The following is a 16838-nucleotide window of genomic DNA, read 5'->3' on the forward strand; positions in this document are numbered from 1 at the left end:
ATTTTGCAGATTGAGTCGGAGGAGAGAAGTATTTCAGCTCGTTCGGCTCAAATGTGACACTCCGTAGCCTATTGTTTAAATGTGAGTGAATCACGGTACTTATTAATTAATCAATTAAAAAAGCATGTGCATAGTGCTTATCTGAGATTCAAGCAATATCAGGCAGCCATTATATTGAACAAATCAATCGTATTATAAGCGTCACACCTCATACTGAGAGACCATGAGTGATGATTATTCTCAGTCAGTGGTGAATTCCCCTCCTACTATCAGCAAAAGCCAAGGACAGAAATAGCTGTGAAAGAGTGAAAAACCTTGAGAGATAAATTCCAACCATGACTGCTTTTTCACCTCCGAACACTTTGCTAACCACAGCACAAAGAAGGTGGGATAGACACATTTTGGATTTCGTAAAGTTACAGAAGCTGCTAAACTCAGCCCCGAAGTGTAGAGACGGTGTTGGCGTGAATCATCTGACAAAAACTCCTGGGGAAGCACACTGGCTCCATATGAGCCAAGTCCCTTGTATCAGTTTGATTTACATACTGTCCCTGTAGCATGAGACGCACTGCAAATTTCAAAAGGAACGTCTCAGACATTAACCCATAAAACTTAACCCAGAGGACTTAAAATCAAAGCGTAAAAGCATGTTAATGCATGTGAAGAAAGTCTACTCACCATCTACTGCATGCCTAAGCACCTGAAGTTTCCTCTGTCTCTCCTTGATCCTGTCATAGGCGCCAGGAAGGCCTGAGCCCACCGACATGGCTGAATAGTGATGAGGCTTCCTGCTCTTCAGCCCCGTAAACTCAGGGTAGAAAGAGTCCTTCTCCCTGGATGGCCGCAACGCCAATTTGTGCCTCCCTATAGAGTGGGTACTAAGAGCAGTGCTGCCCCTTCGAGCGTCCTCCAGTGCCCCAAAACGAAGAGCATCTGGGTCAATGCAAGCCAAGTCAACAGAGGAAGCCCAGGTCTTCCTGGCTTGAATGGGGCCTAAATCACCAGCGTGGTAGGGTAAAGACCTCCGGTCCAGTTCCACCGGCCGGCCTTTTTGCTGTGGGTGTAGAGGGTGCAGGTAGGGATAGGAGTGCTGGTGGTGAAGTTGGGGGTGTTTGGAGTAAAGTTCTGTGGGGGATTCGGGGTTGTGGTGATAGTCAGACAGGTGATACTGCTGGGCTGCCCCCTCCTCGCCCTTCATCAGGCCCTGTAGGGACCCCATGGAGCGACTGAGGCCCCGGTTAAGAGATGTCTGCTCCTGAGTCCTGGCTCGATAGCGCTCCAGAACCCTGGGGGCGGCGCTCCTCCCTGAGAACAAGGGAGAAACAAAGTGTTAATAAACCTTACGGTGTCAAAACGTTAAAAATCACAAACTAAAATGCACAATTATTAACTGGAATACTTGCAATGCATATGGAGATACATTCAGGAGGAAAACACTCCCAAACAAACGGATATAGGCATATCTGTTTTTCAAATTCCAGCATTAGAGATAATCTGAAATACCAGGGGCAATATCATTTCTAAAACAACACCTCACATTCAGAAAGTTGAATTTATTATGAGAGAAGGGATTAACAATGATTTTCTGACGGCATCAGCACAACACAGTAACTAAACACAAAACTGTCGACTACAGACGTCCCCTCCTTTGCTCCGATGCCCTCCCTGGACCTCTACAGCCCGAGCACCTGCTGCCGGCCTCTCACAGCCCCTCTACTGAAAGATTCAGTGCTGCTACTGTAAATGAATAATTGGGTAGGCATTCAGCACGTCCTCAGATTCCCCAATCAGAGCGTAAAAGGGATACAGCAGACAATGCCAACCAGTGACCAGCCTGACGTGGCCTCCCCTTCTGATTGAATAACATGTAATGGTTTTGTGCAGCACCACAACCACATGTTGATAAATGCTTCCTTCCACTGCTGTGATCCTGTGTTGAAACCGAGAGCTTTGTTTCAGAAACTTCCTTCTTGAATTCAACTTCAACATTTTCATTTCATTATGTCAGGCCCTAACCAAATGCTGCACGGCCATTCAACAGATTAGATGGCAACTGATTAGAATGAGAAGCAGCAATAGGAAGTTTCTGTTATGAAGCCCCATGAGGATGCAATGTAGCTGCATTCATTTAGTTAAATAAGACAAAATAAACCAACAAAAGAAGAAGAAAAATCAATTCAAGAAACATGATGTGCGGCTCTGAGCTTTAAGGAGTTCCTACTGTGTCTGCACGTCTGTTTTGTGCTGTAGCTTATTTCCCCCCCATTACCTAAAGACAAACAACAGAACAGAGTAAACTGTGCCACAATAACAAATCATCCAGCCCATCAATCACTCCTTTATTTTGTATTACTAAATAATGAATGTGGATTTCTTTGACTGCATGAACTCCACCAATGACGGCTCAGGCGGCCGACATGTGCATGACAAGAGCAAAAAACAAGACGAAGGGATGCAGAAATGAGAGAGCAGAGGGAGACGCTAGGTCCTGTAAAAATGCTGCATGTGGTGGTTTAATCTACAAAGCATATGCTCAGTCTTAACACATCAAAGATGGAGCGTCCTCCAGAAACCCAGGGAGGCACACAAGGCACAGAAAAACATCACAACAGGCTGCCTTTTATTTTTCAAAGAAGTCAACTGTTGCCACAAGATTTTCAGCTCATACGAGTGGGGTGTTGCCGTCATGTGGAAGACAGCGGCGATGAACTGGCAAACATAAAAATATCTACCATGAAACAAAAAAAAAGACAATGACTGAGTTCCCTCAGCAGCAATTACAACTTGAAAGCACTGGAATACAGAAGGGAAAGAGCCGCTCCTTGAGAAGAAAGACGCTCAAGAACTGAGTAATACTCTTTGCATGTACTTTCCCTAGGGCGGGCTGCCGCCGCAGAGACAAAGCACAGATACAAACAGCAGCAGCAGCTTCACTGGTGACTCCAAAATATGCATCTGTAATCAATGCCATGCTTACATAATCGGGAATATAGCCATGCTCGCTCTGTGTTCTCCTCTCCACGGCCTGGAAAAATGCCGGAGTTCTCTCAGAAAACCACTGGGAGGATTCGGTCATATTTTCCTGAATTAAATGCGATTCAAGGTTGTACTGCTGCTGCTTTTAAAATCTTTCCCTCCAGAAAGCCAGGACGTGAGCGATGAATAGCTTGACAACAGGGAAGCAATGTAGATCCGACTTTTAATATATAAACAATATATCCAACCACACGCTGTCAATGATCAAAGCCTCAATTACTTTTTGACCTAAATATCACGTTAAATATTTTCAACATTACCTCAATAAAGCCTACTTATCTAGAGTCTGGGGACTTGTTCTGGTTCCAGGCTCTGTTACATTTTGTCACTCAAATGACGATAAGGAAACATATGTGTGGCCTGCTTTGTATTAAGCAGAAACCACTATCATGAACTACCGGCAGGAGATAGATTTAAAATCACTGTGTAAATAAATGACCTTCTACACCATTAAAAACTTCCTCTATACATGACACCAAGTAAATGCAGATCTAGTTGCTCTGTGTTGAGTGTGCGAGTGCAAGCTCATCTTACCCGAGGGTAAACCTTTTCCCCTCAGCCTCTCTCGAATCTCTTTACTCCGCTCTGGAAGAGATTCTCTATCAGTCAACAGACCGTCCAGCTGAGGAAAAGACAATGAGAGTGGAAGTAAAGGGAATGAAAAAAAGATAGGAGGTTAGAGAGTTTTTCCATTTGACAGTCATCCATCCTGAAATTGTGTTCCAGCATCACTAGCCACATTATCTAAGCAGATAACTCACAGGTTTTCTGGAAGATGCTAAAATATAGACAATAGACAATTGAATGTTGTGTTGTGTTGTGTTGTAGTTCCATGACTTAAGTGTGTACCTGAGAAAGGCTGCCCAGTACCAAGCGGACCAGTTTTCGGATGTAGGAGAAGGGAGGGTCACAGGTGGAGTTTCGGATGTGTTTGCTGCAGATGTCCAGCACCGTGCGCAGCGACATTCGACTTATTGTGACGTCATCGCACATGTTGAGGAGCAAGCTGTTCAGGTGTTCCCCCAACTTCATGGGCTACATCACAAACAAAATCACAGTTAACACACAGTGATGAGAGCACAAGGTACTGTTGAGTCTAAAGCATCTCTGAAGCTGATATCTGTATTATCATGCCGATTTCTTTGTGTTTAGATAACGAGGTACAAACCCACCACCTACTTTAAATCTCCACCTACTCAATCAAATCAACATATTTTATATTATAAATTGACTTCTCTCCAAGAGCTTAAATACAACTACGGATTATTAGAGCCACTTGAATATTATATAATTAAAGATTTTGACACTTAAAGTACAACTTAATTGTTGTAATATTATGAATTTCTTCTTAATTATGACTTTATTCTCGTAAAATGTACTTTCTTCTCCTACGTAAGATAATTTCCCTGCACAAAAAAAAACAAAAACGGCTACAATTCATTATTTTAGTATTAATGTGGATTTTTTGGCTTTGGCTCCGAAAGGTTATCTGACTCAGGGGTTGGTTTTGTAGAGTGAATAAGAGTATTGCCAAGATATATATACTCCTTTTTTCACAATGTTTTCATTTCCAAAAGAATTAATATTTATGATCCTCCATCTCCTGACGAAACATCATAAGAGGGAGGTGTCTTCTAAAACTATCTCACAGCTCAGTATCACTCTATTTTTTATAAAGCTCACTTTTGAGTAGTCCAATCTCAGCGGAAAATCTTCGCTTTAATCTGTCCAGCAACTATACCCAGCCCACATATTCCGTTTCCCTTGGAAACATGCCACAGTGCTGAGGCTGGAAGTGGTTGAAACTCTGTTCCACTAAGAATCTCTGGAGTTCAGTTGCATGACTGAAAGCAGCTTTAGACCTAAAGTGTCTGAATAGCCAGGGTTTCCAATGCATGTCTATTATGACACTTGTTTTCATTGTTTGAATGCATCAGAAATTATTACATGTTTTATTTGACTTTAAGATTGTTACAAACTTTGCAGTCGCCATGAACACAACTACAGCAATGTTTGAAGAAAATTATATGATCAGAGCCGATTGAGCCTGAGCTCTTAAGTAAAGCGAAGCGGATAATTAACTGTGAGTGCAAGTTCTGTTGTCTCAAACCTGTGACCGGCACTTTCTCACAGTTCTGAACGCGCTGTGAGGATTGTGTTTTACACCTGGCTTGCTCTTACTGAGATAGGAACACATTGTGAAAGAGGACCGTCTATTTGCACATTCAAATCTGTTCCAGAGTGCGTTGAGCTTGCACGTTTTTCTTATCAAGATGAGATATTCAGATAAAGATCAAAAAGGCAGACGCTGAGAAACTGCTGCTTTCAGAAAAGTTATGAACCATTTGGGCTGCATTAGTAAGACTGAAATATGGAACTCTTTGAAGTATTATAAATTGTGTGTTACCACACACTATGCACATTATCATGATGCCAGTGTGATGTGAAAATACAAACTTGGATTTTGTTTTATGCCAACCTCACTTAAATGGGAGACATTATCAAACCTTGACAATGAATTTACTCTGGATTGTTAACTCTTTCAGTTTTTAATATGCAAAGTGCTCCCTCCTGATAGTCTTGTATCCTAGTGTCAGTCCAGTTGATTCGACACAATGTAGTGAAAGGGTTAGTTTTTGAAAGCATAAAGGCAAAAATCCTTTGTTGAGTTTATTGGAAATGAATTAATTTCCGTCATCCTCCTCATGAGGTTAATAACCAATTGTATATGTTTCCTTATTGCAAACCATTTGTAGGACAGTGTCTGTAGTAATGATTTACCTGACTTTGGGGGATCTCGTAATCCGCTCCCCAGAACAGGGTCATCCCCAGAGAGTACATGTGCATCTGTAAAAACAAAAAAACATTACTTACGTTACAGAAGCTTCATTCAATCTCTGTCTCTAAAGAATCTCGAATGGCACTGAGTAGAGGCCTTGGCACAGCTCTGCCAAAGCCCATTAGTCCCCTTAAAGTTAATCAAGTTCTCACTGAGTTTGACTGATTGTGCCTGTTGTTTTTCATCAAGAGTCAAAAATTAATCGGGGGGAAAATTGTTAAAATGTGAAAAAAAACCTTTTTGCTATTTTAGAGAAAGTGAAAATAACATTCACCGATTGCTTTGCAACAAACCAACCAACAAACGGACAGAGGGGAAAACACAACCTCCCTGCTGGAGGTAAAAAAAAGTAAAGAAATAGAAAGATGAGCAATATAAAGGTTTAGATGCATTTAGATTCACTAGGCACAGAACCTTGTTGAAATAAGTCAAACTTCCTCATGTGTATAACAGAGAGAGACAGAGCAGTGCTCACTAACTGCTGGTGTAATAAAAGGAATTCATTCTTCTTCTCTGGGAATGAAAAAAACAGGGGCTTTCAGTCTAAATCCAAAAACATTTTCCATTTTCCTGTCCTTATTACTCTGCACTCATTACTTGGAGAGAAGTCACTTCCCCTGAATGTTGAGCTTGGTAGAGGAAAGAATAATTCGGGGATTGCCAAAGAATGCAACACACTCCTCTAGTTCTTTTAGGAACAGATCTCACAACGTAAATTTAAAGACACACTCGCGCCTTCAGAAAATGTGGAAACTTAAAAGGCTCCCTTTAAAAGCAGCGATAACCACCGCACAAGATGAGAAAAAGTGAAAGGAAAAATGGGGGCATTCGCAGCTGACGTATATTTACCCAGTGTCTGATAATGAGAGAAACAGATTATACTTTCAACACTGAAATAACTCGGCTGGGGAGACGGGCCCAGGGCTGGAAAACTGACTCAGCACAAATCTGTGTTGAGGTCTGTGGGGCTGTGCCAGAGAGAGGAATCCAGTCATGCAAGCTCTGGGCTACTCCACCAGAGGGGCGGGGATGAATGGGGGGGGGCGTGGTTCTGAGAATATGTTAAAGAAGTAATATCTTGCATTGCAGGAACTAATAATACGGTTGCTCTTGTTCTGAATCTTGCAGTTGCACAATTCATCAATCACCACAAGAGAGGGTGTCTGCAGCCATAACTCCAGCTTGAGCATATAATGACAAGATTCATTATAATAAATGAAAGAAAAGATAAAGCAGTTCACCAGTTGAACACAAACCATGAAGAAATAGGTCAGTTGTAGGGAAGCTGGAGGCAACAAAAATATGTGTGCCTGTATATGTGCACTTTTATACACTGTCCTTTTACACCAAAATGTTTGGGTATAAGAAAACTGCTAAACCCACCGAAAGGAGGACTGGCTCTTGACTGACTGTACCCTTGCAAGCATGGGAGCCTTTGCTCATGGCTTTTCACACCAGCACTCTGAAGTGCAATGTGTGTCATAACATCACAAAGAAAAGGTGCAGCATCAGGGTCTACACTGCGAAAATAAAATAAAAACACCAACGTGTCCTAACACATAAGCACTAACAAAAGATGTGGGTCATATAATGCACAATAATGAAGCATTCGAAAATATAGACTTGTACGTTTGTGAGTTTCTATCAGCACATGGGTTGTGTAAAGTTTGTACCTTCTCTATATCCGAGACTGAAGTCAAGGAAAGCCCCTCCAGGACCTCAGGAGCTGTGAACGCTCTTAAGTCCTGCTGGGTCACATATTCGTCCGTGAATGAGATGTTGCCCGAGGGCATGAGCAGGAGGGACCAGGGAGAGATGATGAAGCCCATGGCTGAAGGGTCTGGAGGGGGAAACAGATAATTAAGCCACTGGAGATATGATCAGGAACAAAAACAGGATAACAAATACAACAACGTGTTGGAATTCCATTATTTGGATTCTTAGCCATTATCATAAAAAAACATACACACACTGTTAAAGTGAAGTACTGTGTTTTAAAGCATCCAAGCATTAACTGCCTAACTGCAGACAAATCGGACCACAGTGAATGTTTCTCGCAGAGGCTTTTGGAGTTTATGGAAATTCAAGATGACTGAAGTAAACAAAAACACATGTTGCTTTCTTAGCCTGCAAGAAAAGAACTGTTGAGGCATGGAAACAGAGAGGAACGGCTACACAGCGTAATTCTCTTTTCCTACAAAGCCGCAGCCAGCACTTTGGTCAGAGAATGTTTTAAAAATACACAAAGGAATGTTTGAGCAGTGCTGCAAAATTCTTTTCTTCGACTGATACTCGACTCGGAGAGAAGCGCAGAAAAATGAACAGCCGAACTGGGATTTGAGGCACCAAATATCTGCTTTCCAAACCTGGAATTTACTATGTAAATACAAGTTTCCTGTTTAAAACACAAAGTGAACATTTGGAGATCCTGCTAGGTGTATCCCACTCGGAACTTTTTGCTCTGGAGAAGCCATAACAGAGCTGAGAAGAAGTTCATGACTCAGCCTGAGCAAATACTGTACGTTTTGTTTTTTAGGATGAATTACAAAGGAAACAACATTTTCTGTAGATAAACTGAAATGAAACCATACAGGATCTAACAGAACCACTAATGTAAATATCGGACTTGAATATGTACCATACAAGTGTACAATTGCAAGTTATTTATCAGGTAACAATGTTGTTCATCAGCCTGATAAGACACTATCTGAGCTGGGAATTATCATGATTTATTACAGTGATAGGTCGTCCCACAAATGTAGATGCTGACAAACTGCACTGTGCACCATGCATTCAATTCCCACGGCAGTGGAGAGTGACAGATGTGTAGAAGCATATAACCCCGGATGAATTACAAAAACACAGCAGAGCAGACAGGAGAGGAGATAAACAGGAGACAAATAAACAAACAAATGTAGAAGGCGCGGGTTTCTGTATGATCCTGCATAATATGAAGATGGGAGCATGAGGAGGAATCCCTCTGACAAATCTGAAAAGTTCACACATCACCTATTCACACAAATCAGTCAAACAGTAACTATCCACTACTGTTTAACCACAGTGGACATGTGTGCTAATGGATAAGTGTTCGACAAGGTGACTCCACTCACAATATTTGGAAAGGTAAATTTAGCCTCCATACATACACAACAGAACACAACACACTGACAGAAACAAAAAAAAATCTTTGTAAGTCGGAAACTTATGCTATTTTAAGTATAAACCAGTAAAGACTCAACTTCTCCATGACTGTTAATAGCTGAATAGGTCATCTAACGCATGAAAAATGTTTAAATGGCCGCTATTATTTATCCACTCCTGTGGTAAACATACTTCTTTACATAGCTCGGTGACTATATAATGGCTGGTTCCAACATCTGCTCTTCAAATTTAAGCCTCACTCAGCAGTCTAAAACTGTACTTGTACACGAGAGGCCACAATTTTCTCAGTATAGCTACACAACTACACACTAGAGGAAAGAAAGAGAGGGGGGTTGTTAACCATCACAATCACTGCAGCACAACGTCATGCGCAGATTAATTCATCTAAAACACACAAGTATCCAACCTTTTATCTTGAAATCAATATGTTCAGAACTACGTCTCAGAGGCAGTTTTTGAGAATCTCCTCATTATAAAAGCGTTTCAGAAGATTTAGACACTGATCAGAGGGAATTCCAACAGCTTCTCACAAAGTTCTCAAACGGAATCTGTCAACAACTGTGGAATTTAAGGTCAAACCGATTAGATCAGAAACCCACGGTCCCATCTTGGCTACTTCTCCATGTCAACAATGATGAATATTTTTGTTGACTCATTTAAAGTCGACATAATCAGCAGCACCAATGTGTCGGATGGAAACGGCACCAACACCTTTAACCTTTAATAAAAACACAAGGTTGTGCGACGGCCCCTGACTCATATCCTGTCCAACGTCTCCATAGTTACGCTTCTCTTAGTCAGCCGTTGTTGAAGTTTCCTTTATTTACAAAGACCCACTGTTACAGGACAACTTCATCTCCCTCGGCCTTCAAGGACGACCGATGACTAATGAGGTCAATAAAAACATAACTAAGCACACTACCATTTTACAAATGATGCTGACAATTAAATAACTGCACAGTTTAAATTTGAATGACATCATCGATAAAATAAAGGTAACTTTAACAAGATGAACATTAACCTAGAAAACAATAACCTTCATGCCAGGCTCTAGCAGGTTGCAGCAAATAACATTTTAGAACCTACGTATATCACGTATGACAGGAAGGAATATCCATGAAAGTCCATGAATTATACTTCAATATAATTGACAGTAAGGTGAAGAAGTATAGTGCAGAGTAACCATCGTAAAATACAGGCTGCGACAAGTGCTCTGCGATAAATTCAGACCGGGGTGATTGTAGACTTTTAAGCTTGACAGAAGAATTGTGAAATTAACTTTAACAAAATGAAGACCTACTTAAACCTATTCAAGACATTATAAGTAATATTTTAACATATTCAGGATGTTTTAAAGGCTAAAATCCAGTATTTTGAATTTTACACAATGCATTACATGGGATCTGACAACGGGCAATTACAAATGTTAAAAAAACGGTTAGAAGAATTACAGAGAAGGCTGTATAAAAAGTAAATAAAGGAAAGATGGGACATAGGAAAGTGGTGTGTGTAGGAAAGTGTTTTATGCATGTACATTCATTTCTAGGAAAGGTCTCTGAGGACTTGATGTCCACATGTTCAATACCTTTATGAAAGAGTTCTTGGAGGCTCTCCGCACTCTGGCTGAGCACCGCCCAGACCTCCTCCTCCTGGAGCGGACCTCCTCGGACCTCCAGGGCTTCTGCCAGAGACACATGCATCTTCCCTGTGCACAGAGTAAAAAGGAGACAACTGATTTATACCAGACAATAATAACACACACAAACACATAAATAAGCTTAAACCATAAAAACAGGAGAAAATAGCACAAGCTGTCTTTGCTGTTATATGAAAGGAGCCTCTGGCACAAGGTAGGACGGAGTACATCTGCACCTCACATCATGTATGTCTCCTATACTTTTATATTTAACTTCCCAGGCTGGGTTGGGATCATTGTTAGGTTTGGCACATTAAGTTCAGATCAACATTTTGTTCTTTCTCATGCCCTAAAGTGAACTCCGGCATCAGAGTCTTATCCATGTCTGCAGTAGAGGAGGAGTACAAGCACAAGAGCTACACATGGAGACACATCCTGCTTTACACAAGTTACATTCAACAAAGTGGCAATGTCCAACTATTTCGAGTGTGAGTGTGTCATAACCGGATAAACTTCAAAAATAAAACTTGACAGGCGCAGTTGAGATCGAAATGAAGGCTGAGTTTGAAGATGGGTGTGGTCGGAGCCGTGACAACTAGTGAGTTGAGCAAGGGAGTGTTTTATTGCTGTGACTTCAATTTCTCATTTGCATTAGGAGGAATGTGTTGATTGCAAAAATACGGTCTCAGCATTTCAGAGCTTCTATTGAGACAAAATAAAGTGCATATCGTGCATAAAAGTCAGTGTTTACCAAACAATTTTTTTCCAGTTTATCATACCTATCAAAACAACCAAAAACACAAAGTGCTCAGAAACGCAAAAGCACCAAGCAAAAGAAATCACTCTCAATTAAAACAATTACCGAAATATTCTATTGAATTAAAAATAAGCTGTTTAACCCTTGGCCTGAGCAACATCATAAACATAGTGAGCAGGATTCATTGCTGCACTTTATCTACCTTGATTTGGAGAATGATTTTGCCAGAGCGTCATGATATGGACATTTTGCAAAGTTATTGGTCTCATTTATAATTTTGTTTAAAAAAATGTTTGGCCTAGTAGATGTTATCATTGGCCTGGTGGCCAGCGAAGCCTGTACCATTATGGAGGAAAATATTTATGTGCATAAAAACATTAAGTGTACATATTCCACAGTTGTAAATCAAACTATATGACAATATTCTGCACAACCTCCAGTGCAAATACAGGGTTTTTCCTTTATTACAAGACCCAAATGCAGCGTCTAAGCTATTTTGCACAGCACCTAAATCAAGTGATCAGAAAAACCTATGCTGAGAGTTCTTGCATGCAGCACGCAGCACAGTGTCATGAACAACCTGAAACACCAGCACACAGAGATGGGCAGTAAAGAGACTAACAGGGCCAATAAAAACATAATGGATTGTACATTTAATGTGGGGGTCCAATAGGAATTGCTCCAGTAGCCCTGATGGCCAGTCCAGCTATGAACCAAGGAAAAATATGTCAAGTAGCCAAGAATAATGAAAACATTGAAAACGCCCCAAGTCAATTCAAATACCTTTTTTTTGTTCCTCCTCTTTATACGATACCACAAAAAAAAACATTTGGTTCAGTGTGAAGCAACCAAATTTCCCAATACCTGGCCAAGAGACAGTCATAGTACAATATAACAAGAAACTTGAGAAACCGGATTTAACTGAAAACAAATCCGTCATTTTACCACCGACAACTTTTCTGATGTTCTGAACTTTTGAAGCTTAATTTTCCTCACAAAAAGCTCAGCAAACCCACAGTAAACACAACACTGAATCTATTTGGACTTGTCTCATCACAGCTGTTACTCATGACTATATAAATCGAAAAAACGTTTAGCCCATGACTTAAAAAACAAAGCAAACGAAAAGACATCCAAACAGGAAACGAGTCTTAACCTTTACGCAAGATCAAGCAAACATCAGCCATGTGTGGGATCAGTACCAGAGACTATGAGAGAACATTTGATCATCATTCATTGTCTATGGCACAACTGTCCACAACAACCTTAAAATAGTTTCCACACTTCTTCAATGTAAAACCCAAGAGCTTGGCAGGTGCACAGATTTGGCTCGGAAACCCCAAAAAAGAGCTTAACAGCGACAAGTGAAATGTGTCTGACTGTGTTCTGTGATATTGTTCTTTTGACACTCTGCTAACAGCAATGCACCTGTGGGTTTGAGCCCTGGTCTCGGACCATATTTGGCTATATTGTTGATTCATTTGTTTCATATATTCACAGATGTTTGTTATCACACAAAAGCACAAACCACATTGCTGTGTGTGTGTATGCAAGTCAACCAGAAGTCCATTCATTCTGGGAACCTCTGTGTCTCTTCGCCTCATGTACATTGATAAACTTTTGACTAACAAAAAGGGGTTCATGCTTTATGCTTTTGGCAAAACACATCACAAAACTGGCTACAAATCTGGCCAGTCGACCTCCTTATGGACCAACTGGTTATATTTCAGCCACAATAATGCTTTATGCACATATTCCTCATATAAACTGCAAAGATGGACGACCTGACTGCTCGCCAAAAGTGAAGCCAAAGACTCTTGATCACCACTTGGAGGCCGCGTCACACATTAAGTAAGTTTTTATGTCATTTCATGTCTTCCTTATCAAACTGTATGGAGTTCTTTTTCTCATAAGTGTGGTTTTAATCACTTATTGGATGTTATATAATAAGAGTGATACGGGAGGATTGACAGCTAAGAATGTCCCGTGATTGGTTGAACACATGTATTGACAAGACCTTGCTACCATGGCTCCGTCCATGTGAAGGAAAGAAAATAAGCAGGGTTCGAACATAGTTCTCTCTTTCAATTTAGACTGGCACTGAATTAATTAACATATATAATCTAGGAACCACATCTCACCTAGTTTGTGACAATCTATCCAACAGTTCTTATTTCAGATATTAGGTCCAGAGATGTTGATACAATGAAAACAAATTCAGAGTTGAAGATACATTTTGAAACGCAGCATAACCAGTTTTGTTGCGTTGGCATAAAGAGACAAATCGGAGAATGGCACTCCTCTAAAAGCAGCTTCCCATAAATGTGTCAGCAGTATCATTGGTGTCAGTGGAACGTATCTGAAGGAAATATGTGAAACAACATCCTTCCTGTGAAGCGGAGAGGAGAGTTAATGAGGCAGAGGACTAATAGTTTATGCAGGAATGCAGGTTAACCATTCTAGTCAATTGGAGGCGTGAAGTGTGAGGCGAAGTGGGTTACTACCCATCTTGCTCATTACCCATGAGAATGGGGAGAGCGGGTGCTGTGAAGACCGATTGTTTTGTGGCCCTTGTTATTTCAACAGAGACCTACAGTGGAATGTTTTTTATCCGCGCTGAGGCTGCTGCACAGGCCAGCTCCTCTCTCATTGGACTATGGTCCTACTCATTATTGAGGGGGCTTAGGAGGCAACGGCCCAAAACAGTGAGAGCAGACAGCCTTCCCCACTTCAGCGCCTCATTCTCTCCCTCTTTCATCAAACAGTGGGCATGTTTGTTCCTAGGTATTCCCACACTAGAACTAGAACGGAAAAAAAACCAACTAAACATGGCTTAAGTCCGCTGCTGCTGCAAAGTGTTTGACAGTCAGTCACAAGGATTTTAAAGAAAATAATCCTGGAAACGTGATAGCCTTCTTTACTCAGCACTTAAGTGAAGCTTTTCCTTTCCTCCCACCTTCCTGTCTGAGACACAACTGCAACCCATGAAGTGGAACTGAAAACAACAACCTGAAACCTAGCACCTCAGCTGAATAACCCAGAAGGTAGAAACAATTTCAGGTTCTGCTTCCTTTCAATGTTCATCCCTTCTCCATTTGCCTGGAACAAAAAGGAAGGCCAGAAAAGTACATACATCTTTCTCTCCGCTAATCCGAAATCTTTTGAAAGCCAGAGTAGCTGCACTTTTGAAGCAATCCCCCATAAAAACACGCCAGATTCCACTTCTTCTTCCAAAAGCATAACTCATAACATAAGATATGAGCAGGAATTTGCTCATATTCTCCAAACATCACAACTGTGGTCTCAGCTGGCAAACACATTTGGAACAGAAGCTGGCGAGGAGAGGATCTCGGTGCCAGCGCTGAGGTGAAGTCGATACGTGCCAGGAAAAATTCAACGACAAACTCTGAGTGAACCTCTCTTCCCAGAATCATAACGCATTGTGCAGGCGGCGAGCGCACACGCATCAAATTCAAAACACACGGCATCCAGGAAGGTCTGGATCTGACTGTCCTCTCAACAGGAGGAATGATGTAAGAAGTTATGTTTTCAGAGTACATCAACAAACCAAGATCAGAAAGCTGAAATGTAAACTGTCGACGCACAGGTAAGGAACCTGATGTCAATGCACCATCTTCAACGTGTTCTTCCCAGTGACACCAGTAGAACCACTGGGGCTGTGTTTACAGACGTGCCGTCCCCGTGTTTCCTGTAAAGAAAACAGTAGCGGGAATGGTGCACGACACAAGTGGTGACTCACCTAAATAAAAGGGTAAACCCAGTGGCTGGTTGTCATTAATTGTACCCCCGCTCACAACTGAGGCAATTTGCCCACACGCTTTTCCAGATTTTCTATTAAACCCCTGATGGACACAACATTGTCCATTACATCACCAAAACCCTGCATCTTCCAGCCATGGAGCGGTTTCTGTCTTAAGCCACCCTGGACGTTAGGTTTCTCAGCAGTGCCAGGGACGGGGAGGAGGAGGAGGAGGAGAGCCACGACTATTCCATGATTATCAGCCCAACTCTGGACCGACAGCCCTCACTTCTCATTTTGGTCTCGACCTCATCCGCTCCATTTCTGCTAATCACAGGGTTGCTGTGCAGAGCAGGGTTTTTTGCACACACACAAAAAAAGAGAAAAGAAAAGAAAAAGCTCACTCCAACTGCCCCCCCCCCTTCTTCCTCCTCTTTACCCAACACACAAACCCAACCCCACTGGCTATTTTTCCTACGATGATGCTCACTCCATCGCAGGACGGATCTCGCTCCATCACTTTGTTTCTTCCTTGAGTCTTGAATGACACAGATTCACAAAAGAAAACATGCCGACCTTTGACTTTTGAGTCAACTTTACTACGTTTCTATGGTAATGAAGGGGGAGGGGGAACAAGTGGGCTTCTTGCAACCCCCCCTCCCAATAAAAGCTTCAGCCAGTGCTGACACTTTGAGACTCTGAAGTGATGCATGCATGTGGGTCAGGGGCTGCAGAAAAAAACGCAGGAGAGGGAAACTTTGAGGAAGTTTGTTGGGGGGGGGGGGGGGCACCATGTTGTGGGCTCTCATGGCTGCTGCATTGGGGGGGGGGGGTCGTCACTAGTGTGGTCAAAGATGCTTCATGTCATTTGTTGTGTTGCTTTAATGCAACACAAACACACACACACGCACACAGCAGAACTTCCTGGTTAAACACTGAGAATAAGAGTTAAAGTAGCCATTAGTAGCCATTTTAGCATAAGATCAAACAGAGTTTAGCGCTTTAGCACCGCAGCAGCAGCCGACTCAAGCCCTCAGCTTCCCGGGGCAGAGAGGCAGAGAGAGAGAGAGAGAGAGAGAGAGAGGAGAGCTGACAGCGGCGACGCCAAACTTCGCTGAAAAAACAATTAACTTTACAAATAAGTGTTTCTTTGAGCGGCTAATGGGAAACTTACCGGAGAAGACGAGCTACAGGAACACTCGGCAGGGAAAGGCTGGAGCTCCGGCGAGGCTTATGTGTGCTCACAGCAGCGGGAGCAGACGCCATCCCGTCCACAAAGACACATCTCGGCGAGGAGTCCCGCACACACGCACCCGGGCAACAGGTCCTTCCTCCCGGGCCCCAGCGGTGACTTCGCCCCGCGGACACCACGGAGCTAACCTCCTCCTCCGGATTAAAAAAAAGACAAAGAAATATAAAAAAATCTCCACTCGAGCTCAGAAGTCGTGTTCTCGGGCCACTGCTCGGCTCTGAGCGGCCGTGTTACTGCCGAGCAGCCGGATAACCCCTCCCTCAGGCCGGGGAGCGTGGGCTGGCTGCTGGGAGTGACTGGGAGGAACTGGGAGGAACTGGGAGGAACCAGACACCTGACTGTCCACTGGCGTTTCTATAGTAACACACACACAGACACACAACTGGGAGGAAATGT

General features: G+C 42.3%; 1 protein-coding gene across 1 annotated transcript in view; it reads right to left on the minus strand.

The window, feature by feature from the left end:
- The window catches only part of ptpn13 (protein tyrosine phosphatase non-receptor type 13), a 44926-nt gene extending 28318 nt beyond the window's left edge, over nucleotides 1–16608 (minus strand). The window contains exons 1-7 of the mRNA XM_061076831.1: nucleotides 16365–16608; nucleotides 10623–10742; nucleotides 7549–7715; nucleotides 5818–5883; nucleotides 3886–4071; nucleotides 3571–3658; nucleotides 679–1305 (exon numbers count right to left, since the gene is read on the minus strand). Of these exons, the coding sequence (XP_060932814.1) occupies nucleotides 679–1305; nucleotides 3571–3658; nucleotides 3886–4071; nucleotides 5818–5883; nucleotides 7549–7715; nucleotides 10623–10737 (1249 nt within the window). The 5' untranslated portion in view covers nucleotides 10738–10742; nucleotides 16365–16608. The remainder of the gene's footprint in view (nucleotides 1–678; nucleotides 1306–3570; nucleotides 3659–3885; nucleotides 4072–5817; nucleotides 5884–7548; nucleotides 7716–10622; nucleotides 10743–16364) is intronic.
- Between the last annotated feature and the right edge of the window lie 230 nt (nucleotides 16609–16838).

The sequence above is a fragment of the Limanda limanda genome, chromosome 1 (assembly GCF_963576545.1).
Source record: "Limanda limanda chromosome 1, fLimLim1.1, whole genome shotgun sequence".
Classification (NCBI taxonomy): Eukaryota; Metazoa; Chordata; class Actinopteri; order Pleuronectiformes; family Pleuronectidae; genus Limanda; species Limanda limanda.